This window comes from Filicampus tigris, chromosome 5, assembly GCF_054856515.1.
Source record: "Filicampus tigris isolate MCC_2025a chromosome 5, RoL_Ftig_1.0, whole genome shotgun sequence".
Lineage (NCBI taxonomy): Eukaryota > Metazoa > Chordata > Actinopteri > Syngnathiformes > Syngnathidae > Filicampus > Filicampus tigris.
In genome coordinates this window covers 23,200,273-23,222,938 of record NC_141221.1, presented here as the reverse complement: position 1 = coordinate 23,222,938, position 22,666 = coordinate 23,200,273, and the positions used below count along the sequence as shown (strand labels likewise).

The following is a 22,666-nucleotide window of genomic DNA, read 5'->3' as shown; positions in this document are numbered from 1 at the left end:
TTTTCACCATTTCAGACACTTACTCATGTGAGACTCCTCAGAGCTGTTTCCATGTTCAGACTTGTTTTGTATTAATTTCTTTCAAGGTGATTCACAAAAATGTTCAGGCGTTTTTAATTAATGGGCAAATGATAGAACTATTTCAAATGGTTCTAGTCTGTATCATTTATTATGTATAAAAATGCTCGTCATCTTTTGGTCTGACTCCTAGAGTGATCATTTTGCTGCACACGTCGGCTATGTCAGTAACTTACAAATAAGATGCAACGCAATCACACTTATCAAAGTAACAGTACTGTAGACTGGGCCTAGGGAAAAAAGTATATGAGGGAAGAGAAACCACGTTGGCAATAACTTTTTTTTAATTTTTTTATTTTCCAACAAGGCAAAGTACATTTTAGAATAAGAGTACATTTCTTCTATAGACAAATGTACATCACAAAGCACTCCACTGCCTAAGAATAATATAACTCATACTGATTTATAGGAAAACCACAAAACAATATTTCCTCGAAGGCGAGCGAACAATATGTGGTTACAATGTTGCACCGCTTTAATACATTCTTTAAAATGTCCCGCTTGGAAGAATTGTAATTATTATGGTCCACAACGTCCTTCTTGGTACCACACGAATGATTTATTCTCATTGAATCCTGTTGAACTGGTATTAGACTTTAGTCTGCCTCTATGCCTGAGAGTAGGAAATTAAATTTGTTTCTTTTAACATCAGCAGACTGAGTGCTCTACCTCCCCCTAGTGGCCGCAACCAACAAAGACAGGGCTTGAGAAATGCTATCAAAGGGACACAAAAATAAACTAAATTAAAAAGTCCTGATGAAAGGAATACAACAGCAGTATCTGTGTAGCTTCTAACCGCACTGCAACATTGAGAGCACATAAGAGCCAAGTCTACAAGCAGCTCATTGCAAGAAAGCTAGCACTTCTCTGCTATTTGCAATATTTTTTCCTAAATTACAGCATAGCTTTACATATTCCCTTAGGCTGTACAAAATATTAAAGCACACCAAAAATAGCTCTAAAATATTAAATGTATAATATAACTTTGAGGTGAGCTGATTTGGTCAAATAAATATTTTATGGATAAACGTACACTTACAGCTATGTGGTTGTACAATGGAAAATGACAATATCATCTCTCATTATTGACTTACATTTGAAGAACAAAAGAACACATCTTGCCTAGTTTCATTGTATCAAAACAAAACAAAACTTGAGCCTGAATTCAAAGAATGTCTTGGGGCGAAAATGTTTTTGGGGCACATCATGTTCAGGATGTGATTGATTTTTTTTTTTGTCTGGGTCAAGTTCTGAAAAGGTTGACTGCACTTTTATGAGCTAGTCATTGACGGCCAAAAAGACAACAATGGGACCAAAAAGTGAACTGGATGTCCCTGCTACATTTCTGTCTGATTTGAACTGAATACACCCTTCAGCATAAGTCTACCTCAGCAAGTCTTCTTGGACTTGGCTGATGTAAATGTTCCTTGTCGCATTATGTGCAGCCAAATGGATGTGTACAAACATAATGGAGCAAGTGTGGTGTGAAAAAGAGTTAGAAAGGTTCATCTTGAGCTTCACTGATTGATATGACCATGGTGAACTTTTCCTGTCAATTGATACACCGCCACTAATGAATTTCACCTGGAATGTTGTCATTTAAGCCAACACACCTCACCACCAAATCCGTAATAGCAATGTAAACATGTCAACTCCAATTTTGGACCTATGTACTGCACCTTTCTAAATATCAATAACTAGCACAAACACATTAGTAGTACTTTCTAAGAAATTTGATTTTTGGCTGGCAGAATTGAAGGAATATCATACTAGGTTTGCAGGTCTGAAGGATGAGTTAAAATTTCCAATAACAGCGACCGTATTTTTGAGTTATTTGCCACAATGCTTTATCATTGGTCAAGTCGCACAAAAATAGCAGGTATAAAAATTTCACATTTTCAATTACAAAATACAAAAATAATGGGAGCAGCAGTAGGAACACAGACATCTATCTAAAACGGAGGCCGCAGACATAAAACTGTAAAATAATACTCAATTTTACCATTTAACATAAGACCTTTACTGGCAGCTTTTATTGAATCGGTAATGAACCCTGCCTGCTGTGTAATGCACCAATGAATTGAAAACCGTCACTACTGTCAAGTTCTCAATATTTGCTCTGGGGTTCTGATCTCAACAAGGGCTCAAACAGACAATATCAGCCTGTGGCAGTGATGATCCAAAATGTTACCTTTAAATATCGTGAGGAATCATCAGAATAACACCTGGCAGTCAATATAACAATATAAAACTCTTGAATACGACTGACTTCACAGATAGAAATACCAGCACAACAAATTTTTAAATGTGTAACAAAAACAACATGTTTGTGTTCATATAGTTTGTCAGTAACAAGCGCGGTGCGAGGTCCCACGGCATTCATCTAAAAAGGTCCTCCACACACGCAAAGATTGGCTATGGCTAGCACTACCTGATCCTGTCAAATCATTCTGACTTTTTCATTTTCGTTGTTCCACATGACAATACGTACATAACGCATGATGTGATTCAAGTCGTGGGATTATGAATGGCAGTGAAAAGACCGTTAAATGATCCGTCTAAATAAAAGAAACACCTAAACCCCAATTCCATTAAATGTGGGACATTGTGCGAATCAAAGGAAAACAGAACACAATGATTTTCAAATCCTTTTCAACCTACAGTATTTTCAATTGAACACATTACAAAGACAACATATTTAACGTTGAAACTGATGAACATTATTGCTGAGTTTGATGCCCGCGACATGTTAAGAATAAAGTTGGGACAGGGGCATCAAAAGACTGTGAGCAGAGGAATGCTAAGGAAAAAAAAAAAAGAAAAAAATCCCCGAAAGGCTCAGTTACTCACAAGCAAGCACTTGTGAGGTTCAAAACATTGCTAACAACTGCGTGAGCAAATAGTCCAACGGTTTTACGACCACATTTTTCAAAGTACAATTGCAAGGAATTTAAGGATCTCATCATCTACGGTCCATAAAATGATGAAACGCATCTCTCCATGTAAGCGGCAATGCTGAAAAGCAACATTGAATGTCCGTGACCTTCGGTTCCTCGGGTGGCACTTCGTTAGAAACCGGCACGATTGTGTAAAGGATATTGCCGCGTGGGCTCAGAACACTTTAGAAAGTCATTGGCAGTTAACAGAGTTCATCGCTATATCTAAAAACGGAGGTTAAAACTCGCAAAAGACATATATCAACAACACTCAGAAACGCTTCTCTGGGCCCGAGCTCATCTGGGATGGACGGATGCAAATAATACATGTGAATACTTTCCCCCAAAAAAAGTTGATCAGACAAACAATAAATAGCTTGTCCTTGTAGTGTATTCATTTGAATATAGGTTGAAAAGGATTTGGAAATATTTGTGTTGCTTTTATTTCTTTTGCACAACATCCCAACTTCTTTGGAATTGGAGTTTGTAGTTGAACAACAGCTATATAAAAACTGTATAAATATTAACAATCGCAACAAAACAACTCAATAGGGAGGGTAACAATAAAGTGAGTGGCACATGAGAGCGGTGCATGAAAAATGATGCACGTTAAAATATCAACACACACAATCAGGGTAAATAGAGAATATTGCCTACATCTGGAAAAGTAGAACAGACCAACATTGTTCAACACAGTGGAAATAGACTGAAAGGCTTGGATGGAGAGGTGTACAGTACTTGAACTCAGAAATTCTTGTGTAACATGATTCACACATAGCATGGAATCACACGTAACTCATACCTAAATGAAATGGAATTACCCAATGCTGACTTTTTCTTTTGTTGATTTTCCTTTTTTATGCTCACAAAAAAAAAAGCACTGTAGAGTCTCCCACAGCAGGAACGCACCGGGCCTCTGGAGGAGCCTCCCTCCGCCGCAAGCCGGCGTTGGCTGCGGAGCGCTCTAGGCGGCCGCCTCGTCCAACGCGGGCAGCAAGCCCTTCTCTGTTAGGTGAGCCTTCAGAGAATTGAAGATGTAGAGCTGCTGGTCGGCGCGGAGGGCCAGGAGCTGCTGGATGACCTTGCTCGGGTTGGGCCCCCTGAGAGGACGTACAATACGTACGCCAATGACAAACGGCCACTTCGTCAAAGCACACGTGCAATAGTCAAGTTTGTCAACAAATATTTTGTCGTGTTTACCTGATGAAACTAGCAATGTAGACATTTACAAATGTGGCCATGAGGTACTGGCAGTCGAATCGGTCCATTATGCCACCGTGTCCTGGAATGGTGTTGGCAAAATCCTGGAAAGCAAGACATTTAATATTGCAGAAGTTGCATGTTCAACTCAAGTTTCAGAAGAAAATGTCATGAACATATTGAGAGCCAAGCCCGAGCACAGGCCACGCAAAAGTATTCGCGTACCTTTATCTTAAAGGCCCTCTTGAAGCCGCTGGCAAAGAAGCCACCAAAGGGTCCCACGATGGAGGCAAATGTGGACAGAGCGATGCTGTGGATCTGGAATGGATAGAGACGAACTGTGCTCTGCAGACACAAGACGGGGAAGGTTACACGGAGACAGTCAGTGATGTGACAACTCCAAAGGAAATTCGTTTCGTGGCCAACTCAAAGTACTCGTGTAACAAATCAATTTTTCTGTCTCTGACTTTTTCAAATCTGTTGACCGGAGGATGCAACCAACGCCAACAGTGGATGATTGTGGTTGTAGAAAGGGCATCGACTTCAAAAAAATTCCAACCTCACCCCCGCTTCCCTGAGCTGACAAAATATTTTTGGGGGCATAGAAAATGGCCAACCCTTTTAATTTACACATCAGACAGCTGCAGAGATATGCAATCCAGGCCCAGCAAGGAAAAACCCTGCCACAGTTTGGCGCTTCTAATCAACTGAGCTCGTTTACCTGCCGGTTGAGTAGCACCTGTGGCTAAAGCCAAACTTTGGCCGGGTTTTTACTTGCTGGACCTGAATGACACCACCTCTGGACAGCTGAGGTGACTCAAACACAGCCACTGACACTTCCCCTCACGCGCTAACACACAACAGCAGCTGATACAACACAAAATACACAACACACACGGTGACGGTTTATTTTAAACCTTGCCAGGTGACAAAGATCAAACATGTTAGATACTCGCCTCATGCTCTCATGAGACAGAAAACTCACCAAAAATGAAAAGTTTTAATTTCAGCTCCGTTTCGCTCCAATGTCAATGACCAATCAAATCGCAGCCTTTGCAATTAGCAAATCGCATTTTGTCAAATTGAGATTTTCATTGCAAATGCAAGTAATTGTTTTCAGCCCTAGTCAAGTCAAAGTACAGCAGTACTTTCGTGGCAGAACTTGCTTTAAACTTTTAACCATCTTTATTTTCCCATGTGATATGTTGACTCACCCATCCGGTGACAGACTGTAGGATGCTTGGAAGGGTGTAGTCTTGAAGCTGGAAAAGTTCAGGCGGCTCGCAGTCCACTTGGAAGCTGTTGGAATCGTTGTTGAACTCAACTGGACACACGAAGTAGCGACAGCCTGCCATCACGTAGGAGAGCTGTGAGGACAATCACGGTTTCACGTTACTTTGGTGCACTGCTGTGGCTTATCGTAGCAAAATCAAAAAAGCGATACATCGCAAAGCCATGTTTTCACCAAGCTACAGTTCAGATCACGGGTCAACAATGCGGTGGCCCCGCGGACCTGCTCTAAAAACAGCTGAGCAGTGATGGGACATTGTGATTTCGAGAAATTGGACATGTGATCACTTGAAAATGTGAACTGGCAGAGATTTATGGGGGGGGAGTGTTGCATATTGATATTTATCTATTTTCTAATTATTGTGAGGAATCATTAACATGAGTGTCATATGAATGAATATTATTAATAATCCATACTAATATGATGAAATGTAATTTGAGGGTATTTGTACTTTCAAATGTGTGTATCAAACTGGTAGCCCTTCGCACTAATCAGTAGCCAAGAAGTAAGTCTCAGTTTCAAAAAGGTTGGTGATCCCTTCAATGATTTAAAACAGCAGCCAGTGTCACATGAGGACAATTTGATGTGTGGTGTAATCAGCGCAACAGGGACGACCTCTTTAAAGGCTATATCTCAGGTTTTACCACTAATTCCACACTAATTCCACTTTGGCCATTTCCAAGACAAAGCTGTGAAAATGCCTTCTTAGATGGTCAGTATGAATGGGCCAGTGCTCGTGATGATGATGATGACAGCAAGTGTGTGGCATGACAACAAAAGCACACTAATCAATTCAACAAAGAGGAGGAAAGTGCAACACTGGAAGACATCCAGTATTTGGTGTTCTTTCCTCTTGTAGCTGTTTACAATCATTAGTTGATCTTCTGTTAGAAGAACACAAGCTTTGCGAAAAAGGCACAATGTGTACAATTCCAACTCCATTCCTGTTGTCACAGTCCATAGCACTCTTGTTGGTGTGCCAAATCAAAAGTGTCCAAAAAAATAGATGATTTGGAACAACTATTTTGTTAATCTGTCCCTAACTAACCTGCGTTCTGCAAAAATTGTTTTCTCAACAGAAATTGCCAATGGATGCCTGTTTGGGTTCACACAGACACACGCAAGAAGAACATTGTTTCCAGTTATCTAAAAGACAATATTAAAAAAAAGTCACCATGATGCCAAACAAAATGGTCGCGAAGAATCCACCTATGAATCCCTCCCACGTCTTCTTTGGCGACAACTGTAGAGGACGCAGAACAGCTCGTTAATACACATGTAACATCATTTAGCACGATCGTGTGCATGAACGAAGGGACTTGCGGTGTGCTTTGTCGACCAACCTTAATGAGAGGGGTGCGGCCGAAGAAGAAACCAAACATGTAGGCCATAATATCGTTACAGATCACACAGGAAATTGGCACAATAAACCTTTTGGAAAAAGAACAGTCGAATAAAAGGCGTTGAAAATTGGTTTCAATCCTGCAAGGGTTACAAGATAACACCGTTGCTCCTCATCCCTACATGCGATTGTGATTCTGCGCATTCAAAACAAACATCTTCAAGTGTTACATTTTCTGCTAGTTTAACGAAACTTATACAAAGGAGGCAAACTGTTTACGTACCAGATCATCCCTTCAAACAGGTTGTGAATGATGAGGTGAGACTGCGTCACCACAATCAACAGAGTCACGTGAGTCCACCCAAACTGATGGGGAAAAGACAAATGAAGAGATTTGTGACAGATTGCTTTGCAGGAATGCGCCCCAAGCAAGTCTAACTACTGATACAAGGCAGAATGTGAGCAACAATCATTTTTCAAGGCAATATATCGCTGGCATCGGGCCAAAATCTTGCACCTCCAAAATGGTCACTTTCCAGGAGACCGTAAAAAAGGCAAGTTTGTTCAACCATTAGCATTGAATTGTGAAAGAGAGCAAGCCACTTTAATGGGTAAAAATAACATGCCCTGCGTGTGGGCTGACCAATAGTAAAGATGTTTGGAAAAAACAAGAAATTCACCAAAATGGGACTATTGAGGTTTTGGCCCGACGCCAGCGCGATGTTAATTTTTATATTGTACTTACATTGTAGCAAATAAATGTTGGTTCTATAATATGTCCAAAATCATAATCAAAACACTGCACTTTAAAGCACTATAGAGAGTTTGTTCTGATGGAATGCCTCCCACAGAGGTATTTTTTTTCTTTTTTAGTTTTGCATTTCTGCTGCTCTTTCAACTCTCTAAAGTTTGGTGCGTGAAATTATGATTGAGTATTGTTGCAAAATTGTTCATGAATTCTGTCATTTCTGAATGTCTGCTAGGTCATGAAGGTAACAGCGTGTGATTTGTGATTGGACGTGGGAGTCGAGGGGCGGGGAGAGAGGGGGCAAGAGTAGATTGAACGTTGGATAGCTGTCGCCTGACGGTCATGGGGGATCCAATACTAGTTTGATGTTTGATAGAATCATTAAGAACAGCTGTTTCATTGTAGAAAAGTGCTTAACTACTGTTGGAGTTGAATGCAAACTGCATAATGTTAGGGCCTTGCATTCTTCACAATAATATTAATTATGAATAAAACCTGTGCCACTTTTTTTAAATGAACATTTGGGCCTGGTATGCTACTGTATGCAAATGTTGGTCATAACGGTGGTACTTGGTGTGAATATTTTGAGAACCACTGGGTTAATCCTTCCACACAAACGGGCAAATGCTGAACAAAATATTGCTGTCCACACGATATCAGGAAGACAGAAAAATGTTTGATGATGTTTAATCAAACACCTTACGTATTAAAAGATGTTGCTTGGTCCACCAATTCTGCTGACCAGTTTTCCCACATTTCATCTTGAATGTCTTACAAGAAATTGTAAAGAAGCCACAGACAGACGAGAGCATTAAATGATCATTCTGAACCCGAAGCAAATTGGAAAACTGTTGAATAAAATACTGCGCAATCAACAAAAACATGAGGACAACACTTAAGCAAATTGGTGTAGAGAAGAAACCGAATCTCAGGAAATGACTGGACTGTGTTGTTGAGTATGGCAGTGTCTGGTTTGTTTTCAGTTGAGATGACAACCTGCCAATGATTTCTAGGGCAACCACTTCCCCGCGCCTCCAGAAAGCGAATCCCTCTTGCAGGCCTCGTTAATAACCCAGCGTCTCTTAAGGACGGAGGCTAACAAGAGTCCGGATGTTACTTACCATGTAGAACTGAAGGCGGTAGTGCTTCTTCACCAAGCTCAGCACAAACATGCAGAAACCTGAAGAGTGAACGCGGTCGTCAATGCACAGAGGCACATCAATGAGGTCATAATCCAGGTCATCTTGACAAACTGACCAATTCTCGTCCGACCTGAGCTAAAATGTTAAAATGCAGCAGAGTGTCTCAAGGTTTCTGCATTCCGTTAATAGTCTGACGACTGAGGAGAAGGTGCCCTTGCAGATAATAAATTGGAAATACAAATCACTTGTCTCTTATCAGCCCTTATTAAAAATTGGCTTGCTTCTATCGTTCTTTTTTCTTAGCTCCAAAGCCTTTCTTGGAGGAAGAGAAAAGAAACCAAGACTTTCCACTTTATCGAAGACACGGGTGTATTTGGGACATTCTTTCAAATGGGAATCGAATCCATATGTGGTACCTTCAGACTACGCACTTTACAACTAAAAGGCGCATTCTAATAAAAAAAAAGGTAAATTACATATACAAATACAAAATACAAAACCCAGACGTGTACTGCATGCAGGTCTGAATGGCTGATAAACATTAGAATGTAGAATGAAACGGATTAGTGAAATATGGTGTGTGTCAAGTGTTGCACCTGTGAGGTAGAGGGCAAAGGAGATAAAACGGTGGTATTTGCTGAGGATGCGAAGCGGCTCTTCCCTTTGCACCAGTGTGAAGAAGTAATCTGTGACGGTCTCACCATAGAAGAAGTAATTCACGCAGAGCAGGAAGTACCTGTCGGGAAGAGTGTTGACACACTAATCTCACGCAACTTTATGACAGCAACATGTGTTCGGTGTGTCAAGAAAAAGAAGGAGCAAACATCATGCCTGATGGAAAGACTTTGCTTTCTGAGCGGGGAATCAGGAGAGAACGTTGTCGTCAAAAATCTTTCACCAATTTACTGCACACAAATTCCTTTGCAAGTAGAGTGCCTTGAAAAAGTATTCACACCATTTGAGCCGCTTCACATTTTGCCACCTAATAACCACAAACTTTAAATGTTTTGTTTTTTTTTTTTTTAGATTTTATTTGATCGTCCACAAAGTAGCACATAATTGTAAAGTGAAATGGAAATGAGACATGCTTTTCAAATTTTCAAGCAAACAAATATTTGAAAAATGCGATGCGCATTTGTGGTCAGCCACCCGACGTTAACACTTAGTAGTGCAACCTTTCAATTACAACTGCGCTACCAGCTTTGCGTATCTCGAGCCGATTCTGCTTTGCAAATCTCAGCCAGATCAGATGGAGAGTGTCTGTGTACAACAAATGAGTAATGCCACTGAAGCTCAATGCGATTTACGTCTGGACTGAGTAGGCAATTCAAACGCATTCTTGGATCGGAAGTCTAGATCATATTAGATTGTAAACCATTCCATTGTTGATCTGTCTTTATGTTCAGGGACTTCAAAATAAAATGCATTACAATAATTCACCCGAGACGTGACGAAGACATGGATTGCTGTTACAATGTGCTGTTGAGAGAGGAGAGGCTTTATCCTTGCCAGCTGGCAAAAATGAAAAAAAGCTGGATTCAACAACAGCACCAATTTGCCGGTCCAATTTTAAATCACGGTCCAATTTAAAAACCAAGTTAGAAGACCATTGGCTTTAGATAAGACGCCAAGGAATCCAAGTCAGTAGGATGTGATGTACAAGGGCCACTGGGACCAAAAACCATAACTTCTGTTTCCTTTTCATTGAAATTCAACAAATTCCGTGCCATCCAGCCCTTGATTTTCTCCAGACAGGACAAAAGTGGCCTCAATGAGAAATCATCTTTTTTGCTCAGTGGGACATACATCCACATAGCAGTGGAAGTAAACGCCATGTTTTCTTAACCCTTGTATGGTGTTTGTATTTTTGTTACTCAGCCAGTGTTGATGGGTTTGGTGGACCCGCTACAGTTTTGGGTTTTCAAAACAACACAATCAAATAATTTTCCGTTAAAATACTCAACAGATGTTTACTACATCACGATTGCAAGTCTTATGAACAGCAAACTTTGCTAATATTTGCCCTTTATTAGCATTTTATGAATGAATGTGCAACTCCATTTTTAAAACTCATTCAGTACCAGACTTTTTCAGACCCTCCCTCTATGAAATGACATAAATTTTTAATTGGGATAGAACTGAAAAGAAATCCCATGACAGTGTGTTATCACCATGAGGCAAAGGTTTCTGATATGCCTTGGGTCATTTTATTTTATTTTTCTATAAAAACTGAATGTGGGTCCCACAGAGCCGCGAACACCATACAAGGGTTAAGGTGGAACCCAGGGGCAACAGATACAATGAAAGCAGCAGGGGCCCCAGAATTGAACCCTGTGGAACAACCAGAGCTGGGCAGTCCGTCCCTGGGCCGGACCGGTAGGTCGGACCCTCCGGCCCGGCCGGATGCCCATTTTGGGGGCGGAGGGTGGGGGCGAATTTTAGACCGGCCCACTAATCGGCCTTCATGCGCGTGAGTGCTCGTGAGGCGGCCAAATTTAATCTCAGCCTACTCGGTGTAAGGCTTCTTTCTACTCCCGCATCGGCGCCGCATTGATTCACATGACCTACGCATTGTGCTGTTGGGGACAGGTCTGCAAACACATGCCACGCACACGTCAGGAATTGTTGCAAAACCACTCAAGAGCGCTGCCACTAATGGCTACCAAGGTTCTGCAAACGAGCCAACAGAGCACTGTGGTCCACCTAGTCAAATGCTGCAGTTAGATCCAACAAAACAAGACACACATCACCTCCGGTGTCTTTAGCCAGGAGGATGTCATTAAAAAAGGTAACAGGGATGACTGTGCTACGCGTGGTCTTAAAACTTGCCTGGAAAACGAAAAGGATGCGTGGAGGACAGTAAAGCCGTGGCTCTCCAGGAGAGGGACACGACAGTGTCAAGGACGCGCCACAACGGAGTAAATCCATGCGTTCGTGAATGAGCAGAGGACAAAGCGTGTTTTAGCTCCCATTTTAGCTTCACCAACTGACTGCTGCATCTCCCCGGCGGTGCTTCCATCATGGAGGAAGCACATCAACGCGGAAGAGATCAGCCGGTATGTCACCCAGCAACGGAGGCAATGTCTTCTTCACCACCATGCTCAAATGCAACCGAGCCTCTGGCGTTGTTTTGAAACTCCAATAAAGACTTGTGATCAGAAACAAGCCCAGTCAGTCGAGCACCAAGCACCGTAGACAGAAAATAAATAAATGCACACCAGACTTTAGTCTATATTTGCTTTGAATTTGGAAAATCTTATGTCATTTTCGTTCCACTTCACATTTAGATGCTATTTTGCGTTGGTCTATTGCATGAAATCTTTAGTCTTTAAGGCCACAAAATGTGTAAAAGGTCAAGGGGCATGAATACCCTTTCAGGGGACTATACAGTAAGTCATTTCCATTGGTCATGATATGACAAGGACTATTGTCATTGTTAGATTAGGCCTCTTTGGTGGATATGATTGGAAAGGAAACTTGAACTAGGCTGTTTTCTTGCTGTGACCTTTTTCTTGCTTTCACTGGGCTTCCCTTCTCCATGAGACCCTCTGCACACATATTAGTTGATTTCCCTTAAAACATTGAGGTCACACATTGTCACATTTGCTAGGCAGAGTTTCCCCCTCTTGTGGGTGGGCGACCAAGGCAGGATAAGAGTAGGGACAATTTGTTAGACAGATTAATGCCTCTCCACACCAATCCGACATCAGCCGTTGTGGCTAACAACCAATCAGAGTGATCATTTGTCCCGACAGCCCGACCCAATTCTACATGTTGAAACGGCCAATCACGGCCCCCAGACGCCCCAACAACGGCTCCGACTTTCCAACTGCCGACGTCGGTTTGGTGTGTAGAGGCCTTTAGACCTTCTTCCACAATCTCACAGAGAAAGTCTCCACAGCGGTGTACTCGATCGTTTTGGCATTCACAAAAGAGCTCAACTGAGAATATAATGTCTTCTGGTGGTTATTGTTAGCATAATGAGCATGAACTCATTCACTGCCAGACATTTTCAGACCCTCTTTTACCCTAACGTTTGAAAAAATTATGAATAAATTCCTGGGATTGAATGGCTGGCCTGTGAAAAGACAAGTAAATTCATCAATGGCAGTGAATGAGTTAAAGGTACATAAAATAACCAGGTAAAGGGCTCCAAGAACTTTTCATCAAGATATCCTCTACTACGCTAAGGATGAACATCACAGGGAGTACAAATCTTAAAGTGGATGTCAACCCCACAAAAATATTTGCAATTATATGTTCTATGCACCTTCACTAGTCTAAACATGGCCTTTTGATCAATACTGCATTTGTGGAATATGAGTTAAGCAGCAAAATCCAACAGTTTTTATCCATCTCAGGGGGCAACCATTTTGTTACTTTCTTTCAACTGAAAATGACATCACAGTTGCTCAGGGCTCTGATAACGACCAATCATGGCTCAGCTTCAGAAAACAGCTGAAGCGACAAAATGGCCAACCCCTGAGATGGATGAAAATGGGTGGAGTTTGCTGCTTAACTGAATATTAATCAAAATGGCGTGTTTAGACTAGTAGGGCTGCATAGAACATATTCTTGTTGGGCTGGGCGATATGACTGAAAACTATATCACGATATAAGTGTTTCATATTGGTAGATATCGATATATATTAATTTTTCTTTTCTAACTATTGAAAATAATGACCCGGAGAAAAATGAAATGAGGCTATTATTATTTTAACATAATACTTAACCTTTAATAAGAGACAATCTAAGTATTTCATATCAGTCAATATTGATAATTATTGATTTTGTTTTAAACATTATTATAACATTATTATAACTATTATAACAGTTAACTTTAATTTTGTACATCGCTATGTAGCGTAATGTGCAGTTTCTCCTCCACCGGTGCATTGTAAATGCTTATTTGCATCAGGTGCTACCCCAAAGCATTATTGTTGATACACATACATTAGCCTTCATTCAATGTTCATACAATGTAAGTGAACTAATACTCTCTTGCAGTGCATATATTATCGTTGACCAACCGTCTTAGGACTACTTTATCTTTTTAGTGGACTCATTATTGCCATAGTCCATTCATATTTTACTTGCTTGATTTTAACTTGAGTGCAATGCCGAGGGTCGGATATGCTTAACTCGTGCTAGATGTCAAAGACAGGGAGCTCTTTTACTTGTACACCACGTCTCTATCCGGAGGTGTTTAATCGGGTTATCATGCGTAATATCATTATATTGTGAGAGTTGTACTGACCCCACTGGTCATTTATTTGAGCAAAGTTCGCCATTCGCTTGCTTGACGCGAGTATGGCGCACGGCCGCCGGGCTCGCACGCATGCTCCGTTGGGTGAGCAGCTTCTTCTTCGTTGGTTTAAATGCTTCTTTTTCCTTGGATTAGCGGCTTCTTCGTCGTTGGTATAAATTCTTCTTCATGATTGGAGGCGGATGAGCGCTGCGCTGCCTACATCACGCACCATGCCGCAATCGGGTTTGTTTTCTTTTTTCTTTTGAACGTTTTATAGAAGGCGTTTTCTATTGATGTCAATCGCGATACATATTGATATTGAATTATTGGTCCAGCCCCATATTCTTGTAAAGAAAATATTTGGGTTGACTTCCTCTTTAAGTACTATAGTTATATATAATATAGCTGTCCTTTACTTCTAGATTCACTTAAATTCTATACCTACTATAAATTTTCAAACAGTTCAGACCACAAACCTCAGTAAATCTGCAACAAAATATGAGACAATATGATTTAAAAAAAAAAAAAATCATTTGCATGATAAAAAACATTTCATTTTGTATGTGTAGGTCCTCACCAACTCAGTGTCCTGAACCACGGCAGATGATATGAGTGGTAAACGCTGTAACCAATGGTGATGATTTCTTGGAAGCATTTGATCTGAACACACAGCACCTATGCAAGGAAACCCGCAATTACAAGGGAAGAACAGAGCAACCCATATTAATGAAGCATTATAAATTGTTTTATTTTAAGTACAAAATCGGATACAGCCATAAAAACAGAATTGGGAACTAAACCTACAGTGTAGGTCCAGCCTATGAGTTACAACTCATATGCATGTCAATGATTTACAGCTGCATATGTACAGTGCCAAGCAAAATGCTTTGAGTGCAGACCTTTACGAAGATTGAACTGGTGTTTAAAAAAAGAAAGCCAAATGAATACCTATAGCCACACCTTTATCCAAATCCTAGTCAAAATTGGAATTCTAAAAACATGTCATTTGTTTTTTTGTAACACTATTCTTCTGTACTTCTATCATTTCCGTATAGGATTCAGAAAAGATAATTAAAACAACCTAAGTGGCCTTAGTGGATAAAGACTACTGCATAATACCATATATACAGGTAGTTTCCATGATGTTATTGCCATGCTACTCGCTGCCGACCATACTCACAATCATCATAAGCACCATGGGGCCAAGGTAGATGATCAAGAAGAAGAAGGAAATCATGGCAAGTGTAAGGATCCCTCGAACCCACCAGTTCTTCCATCTAAAGGAGATGAAAACATTAACATTGTGCTACCTGAAGTAAGGATGGAAGAGATGAAACCCTTCCCACAACCGACTATCGGCTTGGACAGGGTTGGGAGGGTTATTTTAAAAATGTAATCCCGTGCAGTCACTCACGATTAAAAAAATGGAGCTAGTACCGGTAATGTAATCCAATCACCATTATATTAATGTAACTTCATTACTTCTAGTTACCTTTGTATTACTCCAAAACCAAATGCACTAAAAAGACTCCCCCCCACACACACACACACATAAAAAAAAAAAAAAAATTACATAATTTATATATATTTGTCTGGTCTTTTCTGTTTTATGAATGTTTATGCATGGTTGTGGAATGTGGGCGGATGCCAAAGCACCCAGAATTCAAATGCAAAACTCTCGTCGTGCTAACCAACATTCATAATGCCTTAGAAAAGCAGATAGACAGACAGATCCATCTGTCAAATAGATGGATAGAGCTGTCAAAGATAGGTAGATCCATCGGTCATAGGGAGAGCGCGATAGAGCGCGATAGAGCGCGATAGAATTCAGTATACCGGTAAGTTGATTTAATGTCTGTTCCAATACTTTTGCTCACTTAAAAAGTTGAAAAGTGGGTGGGTTCAAACAAAAGGTGCTCTGACTTTTGTTGTTTGAATACCATGAAATAAAAGCTGGAATTCTGAACTGATAATATCGCTTATCATAATAGTTTCTGGGCATCTGCAAAAATGTGTTATTGTGACAGGCCTACCAATAAATAATATAATCTATTATGAAGCCAGTCGGCTTCTCTACCGCCAGACTAAGCAGGTTTTCTCGGGGAAACCATGGATACATACACACGCGCACACACAAATATAAGTAAAGCAAATTCACCTCGAGGAGAGTCCGGACAAGGCTTTATTTAACACCTCGGGTGTATCATCAGGGGGCACTGGCACCTCGGGAACCCCTGAGTCCAGTTTCTCCACTTTGGGGTCGTTGTCTACCCCGTCATCTTTCTCCGACCTCAGCTCACTGTCAGAACCCTAATATGCAAAAACACATAGACTCAAATAAATTGGGACATACATACCTGCTGTACCTCAAAATTCGTATTACTGTTTCACTAAGTTGTGAGTTGAGTGACAAGTAAAGGGAGGGTAGTAGCACTTCCTCAATATAACTACTATGCAGTACTAAAAAAAATAAGAATAGAGTAATATTTCAAATAAAATATGTTTCTGACATATCGCTTAGGCAACATAGCCAAATGTTGGGTATACTAAACAAAAACAAGCCTTAACTTCCTGTGTCTAGAGGATCTCTGTGTACATGACTCAAGCTGCTCAGTGGACTGGAATATGTCATTTTCCCTTGGGCTTTGGGAGACAAGTAATTGTGTTCCACAAATTCTGTCGAGCAACGATTGACTATGAAAAAGAATCAGAACAATTCTGTTTCTCCAAACTCTTTTGTTGTCGCACACCACATTCTAATCAACATTTCCCTTGATGGCCCGTGATGACTGTGAAAATCAAATAAGTGTATAATTAAATCATTACACCACAAAGACACAATTGTCTCTGCATTGATTGTTATTATATACTGTCTGTTTTTGAATAACACTGAATTCTAAATCAGACAACCAAATATTTAGAACAACATACAACTATTGTTTAATTTACGTTGTATGTTAAGAAGGGATTGATGAAAAATAATGTTTTAAAGTTTACATTTTGGTACTGATTTTCAGCCAAAATGAAAAGAATAAAGCCAATTATCAAGAACAAAGTAGACTATTTGCTTTACTGGGCCATACTAAATATTTTGACGGGCCAGATCTGGCCTCCGGGCATAGAGTTTGACACCTGTGCTCGAGAGTCTTTTGGTAGATAATGAATCATAATGACGGGTGTTGTCTGTGCCATTGTAAGTACGGCACACTGTACATTATCTCTTTACTCTTTGGAAAAGAAAATGGAAATACAGTATGACTTGGACCTGCACCAATAATCTTTAGCAAGTTGATCACTAGAGGAATGCCTTCTCAACTCACTGATCATCTCAGTTGAATAACCATGTGTGACACACAGTAACACAGAAAAAGCAAACTGTTCACACCCCGACTGACCGCTCTGCTGCGCTGACCAAATTAGGTTCGGAGTTGTCTCCACAGAACAGATGGTCGACTGACAGTATGCTGCGCAACGAGCAACATAAAAGGCAATACTCAGCTAGCTAATGCCGCAGTCCAACACCCATTCAGATGACACGTTTTTACAGGAAATTCTGCGAAAATAATAATGGCTCAGTTTGAACATTCATAGAATTTCATTAAGATCATAATAATAAAGCCACTCAATATCAGGGTTTTTCCTACGTTCAAAATTGCGAAGTGGCCGCCTTCAGACAAAGCGATTGATATTGCTCAACACAGCGCGATTGATTTTCCACCGCGCCAGCAACCTATTTTAACTGCAGTTGCACCGTTCGCCAGTATGGAGGCGCTATATCAGGCCTGGCCAGCCCCCGGCTCTTTCCCCAGTTTCATGCGGCTCGTAAAACCCTTTTCTCTTTGAACTTGCAGCGCGCCGTTGTCAACCCCATTCAATTTTTGTGTATGTGGTGAGGGGCGGCAACACAGAATGGAGAGTTGCAGGGCGGCGCTGCGCGTACTCGGTCGTCTGCCACGACTGCAAATCCCCTCGGATTGAAACATATTCTACTTGATGGCGGCTCCGTTGTGACGTCAGAAAGCGTTTCCAATAGGAAAGAGACTGGCAAGCCATTTACTGCTATTTTGCATGAGGACAATAGAGGAAGCTTTGATAAATAAATTAACTTAACCTTTACTGTATTAACACTCAAAGATATGTCTTGTCTCCTCATGATTTGCCTTTTTAAAATGAGCAAAGACTGGGCTTTCTTAACAATGATACATTTTGTAAACAAGTGGGAAAAGCCTCACTTTTTACTCCCTAGTCAGCTGTTAGGTCAGCACTTCCAAATATGGGCACGCTGTTGCGCGTATGTTAAAGGGGTTGTCCGAACGCGGCGATTGAACAGATGACATTTGGCAAGCGAGGTATCAGCTACGTGCATCTCACACATGCATTTTGACGTATGCGGAAAAAACGTTGAGCAGTGTTGCCTACCAAGTTGACTTTCAAAATGGGAAGGGGAAAAAATCCGAGCATAACAAAAATATGTAGTTCAACATAGGACGTTTTAACACAGTTTTTGTTGAATGTAATGGCAACCCCATTAAAAAAAACAAAAACAAAAAAAGTTTATGTGCACCCATATGTATAATGTGGCTCTTTGCAGTAACACTTTAAAAATGGTGGCTCTAGTTCTAATAAATGAATGCTTTATGGCAGGCATGTCCAAAGTCCGGCCTGGGGGCCAAATGCGGCCCGTGTTCAAATATCTACAGGCCCGCAGCCTCTGGCATAAAATTAAAAATGAGTAGCCCGTCAGTAGTGTTAACCAGTCCAAAATACACATGCAAAAAAAAATAAAAATAAAAGCCGTTTTATATTTCACCACCAGATAGCAGCAGACCTGTGGCTGCCCTCAGAGTGCTTTCGGAAATGTGCTCACTCTCTCTCTCTCAAACGACTCTCAAAGTCGTGTTAGGTCACGTGTCAGAGTAAACCCGTTGCTGCATCACCTTTGAGTGGCCCTTTCCACACCATTTCTTAAGTAATGACTGTAGCAAAAAAAAGAAAAAAGAAAAAAAAAAAAAAAGAAAGTTGACATTGCTTTCGGGACAAGTGGAAATTGTTTTTTTTTTTCATTGAAATACAAAACAACCGTGTCTGCCTAGCTCGCTAAGAGACTGTGGCTGTTTTCAAGGCATTCAATAGCAAGAGTCACTACAGCCCGCACACATTTTCAACTCACCAAATCTGACCCTCTTTGCAAAAAGTTTGGACACCCCTGCTTTTACGTGGTAAGTCATTCTTATTGGAACTCTTAACTTAAAATATGTTCCCTGTAAAAGAAAGTGAGTCGATGACTATACAGAATACATGCACGTCATGGCACATGGTCAGGATGGTACCACACACACACACACACCCACACCTACACCCACACACACACACACACACACACGCGCGCAAACATTGTACAACTGGTGGTTCTCATGGAGACAATGTTCTTCTTTCAGATGCTTGTGTTAAAAATAGCCTACCGTCTCACATAAACACCGCCCCAGTACTCCCACTTTATTGTTCCTGTTAGACTGCAAGGAACTTGGAGCTCCTGTTTTTAAAATGTCAGATTTATTCCTCAAGATTAAAAAAATAATAATAAAAAACAGAACTATTACTGTTGCAGTCTCTTAGATGTGATAAACAAACATGCTATAGGCCCGTCACATATAAAACAAATGAATGTGGCTTGTGATTTAGTTTACAATTGATAGCATACCAGCCCCAAAAAATTAACATTAACTGTTTTGAAATAAAAACACGTAGACCAAATACTAAATCAATCAAACAAGACAATCTATGACTTACGAAGATTATTTTTGGTCAGTTAGACATTTTATTGAGACCCAAACTAATTATGGGGAAATGTTACCCTACCTGCATGCGCAACATGATTTACTTTACAATGATGAAAAATGATTCGGACAGAGAGAGATCAAAACAGAGTTTATCCACTTGAAAATAAGATACTCAGTACCTACTACGACACTGTCATAGTACTCATACTATATCCAGTATCTCTAAATTCCCTTTAACCTGTAGTAGCATTGTTTCAACATCAAGAATGGCATCTGATTCAGCTTACTCCATATTAAATACTTGTGAGTCAATGTCGCACCAGTGTTTATTGAAATATCAACATCATCTCAGTGTATGAAACATTGAGAAGTTAGTCTGTAGGAGCATGAGTCAGATTTTTATGCAAAGACTATTAATTGTCTACAACAAGATGTCACCACAATGAGATGGCAAAGAAAGAAATGAGTGGATTCACAGCATAGCATACCAATCGTTCAAGTAAACCATGTAAATACTGTATGACGCCTAATGGATATACAGTGCATCCGGGAAATTTCACAGCGCTTCACTTTTTCCACATTTTGTTATGTTACAGCTTCTGTCCAAAATGGAATTTATTCTTTTTTTCATCTCAAAATTCTACACAACATCCCATAATGACAAGTTTTTTTTTTAAAAAAAAAAGGTTATTTTTGAAATTCTTGCAAATTATTTTTAAAAATTAATCAAACTAATCCATCACACATACAAAGTACATCAGTATTCAGAGTGTTTGCCACAAAGCTCAAACTTGAGCTCAAGTGCATAATGCTTCCACTGATCATACTTATTAGGTTTCTACAGGTTGATTGGAGTTCACCTGGGGGAAATCCAGTTGATTGGACAAGACTTTGAAAGGTGTATACCTGTCTATATAAGGTACCTACATGTGAAGGCCCTGATACACCAAAACGACGTTCACCAACAGTGACAGACGCTCACCCCCTGTGGCGTCCGGCCGGCTGTCGGCACGTCATGCTGGCAAAACACACCGCAAACGACAGACAGCGACGCTGAGCATTAAAGTACCTTTCTGACAATGCAGGTCAGAGCACAAACCAAGCATGAAGTCAAAGGAATTGTCTGTAGACCGCTTCTGATTGTCCTGGCTACTGTAGCTATTTTTATAATAATGCAAAGAGACCAAGTGGGCAGGAAGAGAGTGTGAATATTTGAGAAGCTCTTGGCAGTGATCGAACTTATGTATTTCAGCAACAGACTTGCTTCATAGCTACGTAATTTTTGTAATACGACGGTCCAATATTGCAGAACTGGGTCACGTTGGTCCCATGGAAAAAGCATACCCTTGGCTTAGCATTCACACAAATATTTGACAGTCCAACATATGTTAACAGAAGGTCATTTGGACAGGTCATAACTCACGATGAGTTCCTAATGGATTAGACATTTTTGCAGAAGCTTTTAACAATTACAGCGCTCGCATCCATCAGTGCACCACGCCCCCTCCAACACCCACCCCCAATTTGACAACAACAAAACCCATTTCCTTCCTGTGTACATGAACACTAGATAAATTACAATGCGTGTCGCACCAGCCAAATGAATGTTGAAAGGCAAACCCTATCAGCCCTCTCTCAAGTAGCTCGTAACCGTGGATGCAAAATTAAAAACACCCAAGAAAAGCACATTTCTACCTTTAACTTAAGTATATGGATGACTGGTGAACAGCTGACATGCAGAATAGACCTTGTACGGTTTTACTGTCCGCTCCATCTTGATCAAGAAATGGTGTATATTTTATTTTAATTTGTTTGACTTTAACATTTGCTGCCTGTTGTTTGATGACGAAAGTGGCGTATGCCCTGGATCCGTTTGTTATTAAAAACAACAACTGTGTCTGAAGATAAACATGCTTATAATAAACGCCGCTTGCATATGTAAATGGTTCCCCAATTCACGTATGACTTTTCTATACGGAACGCGATCACCGTCCTAAATGAATTAGCTAGGTTGCTAACTAGCGTTAGCATCACATTAGAATGGCAGGCGCCGATCCAAGCTAACGTTACCTTGTCCTCGGACGGCTGCTGTTGTAACGTCGCCTCGGTGTCTTTGGCTCCACGGTGCCTCAGCTCTGTCATCTTAGCAAACCACGGCCAAACGATAACAGCAAAGGTCCTGTGGTTCCTTGACACTTGGATCTCCTCTGGCTAAAATTCTACACGGTTTTAGTTTACATTAAAACCCCGCCGATTTAAGTGGGAGTGAAATTGTACACAACTTCCGCTTTCAAAATAAATGTTCCATTTAGTTATTTGGAAATGCTTCCTGACTACTGTACTCGCCAACAACTATTAGTGTGCGATTCTGCAGTTTGGGTATTGATCAAATACCGTGTAAATACAGGTTATTATAACCACTTTTGACAAATGGATACAAATACGTTTGCCATAAAATTGCTAAATGCGAATTAATGTTCATGACCTATAGATGTTGTTGTGATTCTTTCCATTTAGATTATCAATTAGACTCAGGACAAAATCAAGGTTAAAAAAAAGCCTTGAGTTCACAGCCATATATGCACCACTATATGTATGACAAAAATGCAAGTGCGTCCAGGGGAGAAACCTATAAATTGACCAGTCCAAATGAGCTACCCTATTTATTTATACTTGCCTATTTGTTTATTTATGTATTAATTTAATTAAAAATAGACTTATTTATATGTGCAATACATATACCGTGTATACCTGCATAAATTAACCAAGGGCAAGCAAGTAATCAAGCACCCCGGGCCCACCGACCGGGGTGACTGAGCCGTTCGTCTCAGTCCCCACAACCACCACACCAACCAGCAGCCGCAACACGCCTCCAGTGGGCCACCGGCCCCACATCGGTGT

The 22,666-nt window shown here is 40.5% G+C and overlaps 1 protein-coding gene across 1 annotated transcript; it reads right to left on the bottom strand.

The window, feature by feature from the left end:
* Nucleotides 1-344: 344 nt before the first annotated feature.
* Nucleotides 345-22,053, bottom strand: cds2 (CDP-diacylglycerol synthase (phosphatidate cytidylyltransferase) 2). Its single transcript, XM_086031225.1, has 13 exons — nt 21,836-22,053; nt 16,144-16,295; nt 15,166-15,262; nt 14,563-14,660; nt 9,334-9,473; nt 8,717-8,775; nt 7,131-7,213; nt 6,849-6,936; nt 6,680-6,748; nt 5,429-5,581; nt 4,440-4,559; nt 4,215-4,318; nt 345-4,114 (listed from the first exon to the last, which is right to left on the bottom strand). Exons 1-13 carry the CDS (start codon nt 21,905-21,907, stop codon nt 3,979-3,981), a joined length of 1,371 nt encoding a protein of 456 aa, XP_085887351.1. The 5' UTR covers nt 21,908-22,053; the 3' UTR covers nt 345-3,978.
* Between the last annotated feature and the right edge of the window lie 613 nt (nt 22,054-22,666).

Excerpts from the sequence above, each read along its gene's own strand:
- cds2 (XM_086031225.1), bottom strand. The coding sequence starts at position 21,907 with ATGACAGAGCTGAGGCACCGTGGAGCCAAAGACACCGAGGCGACGTTA. Across the intron at positions 16,296-21,835 it reads AGCAGCCGTCCGAGGACAAG|GGTTCTGACAGTGAGCTGAG; the intron begins GTAACGTTAGCT and ends TTTGCATATTAG. Across the intron at positions 4,319-4,439 it reads AGAGGGCCTTTAAGATAAAG|GATTTTGCCAACACCATTCC; the intron begins GTACGCGAATAC and ends CTTGCTTTCCAG.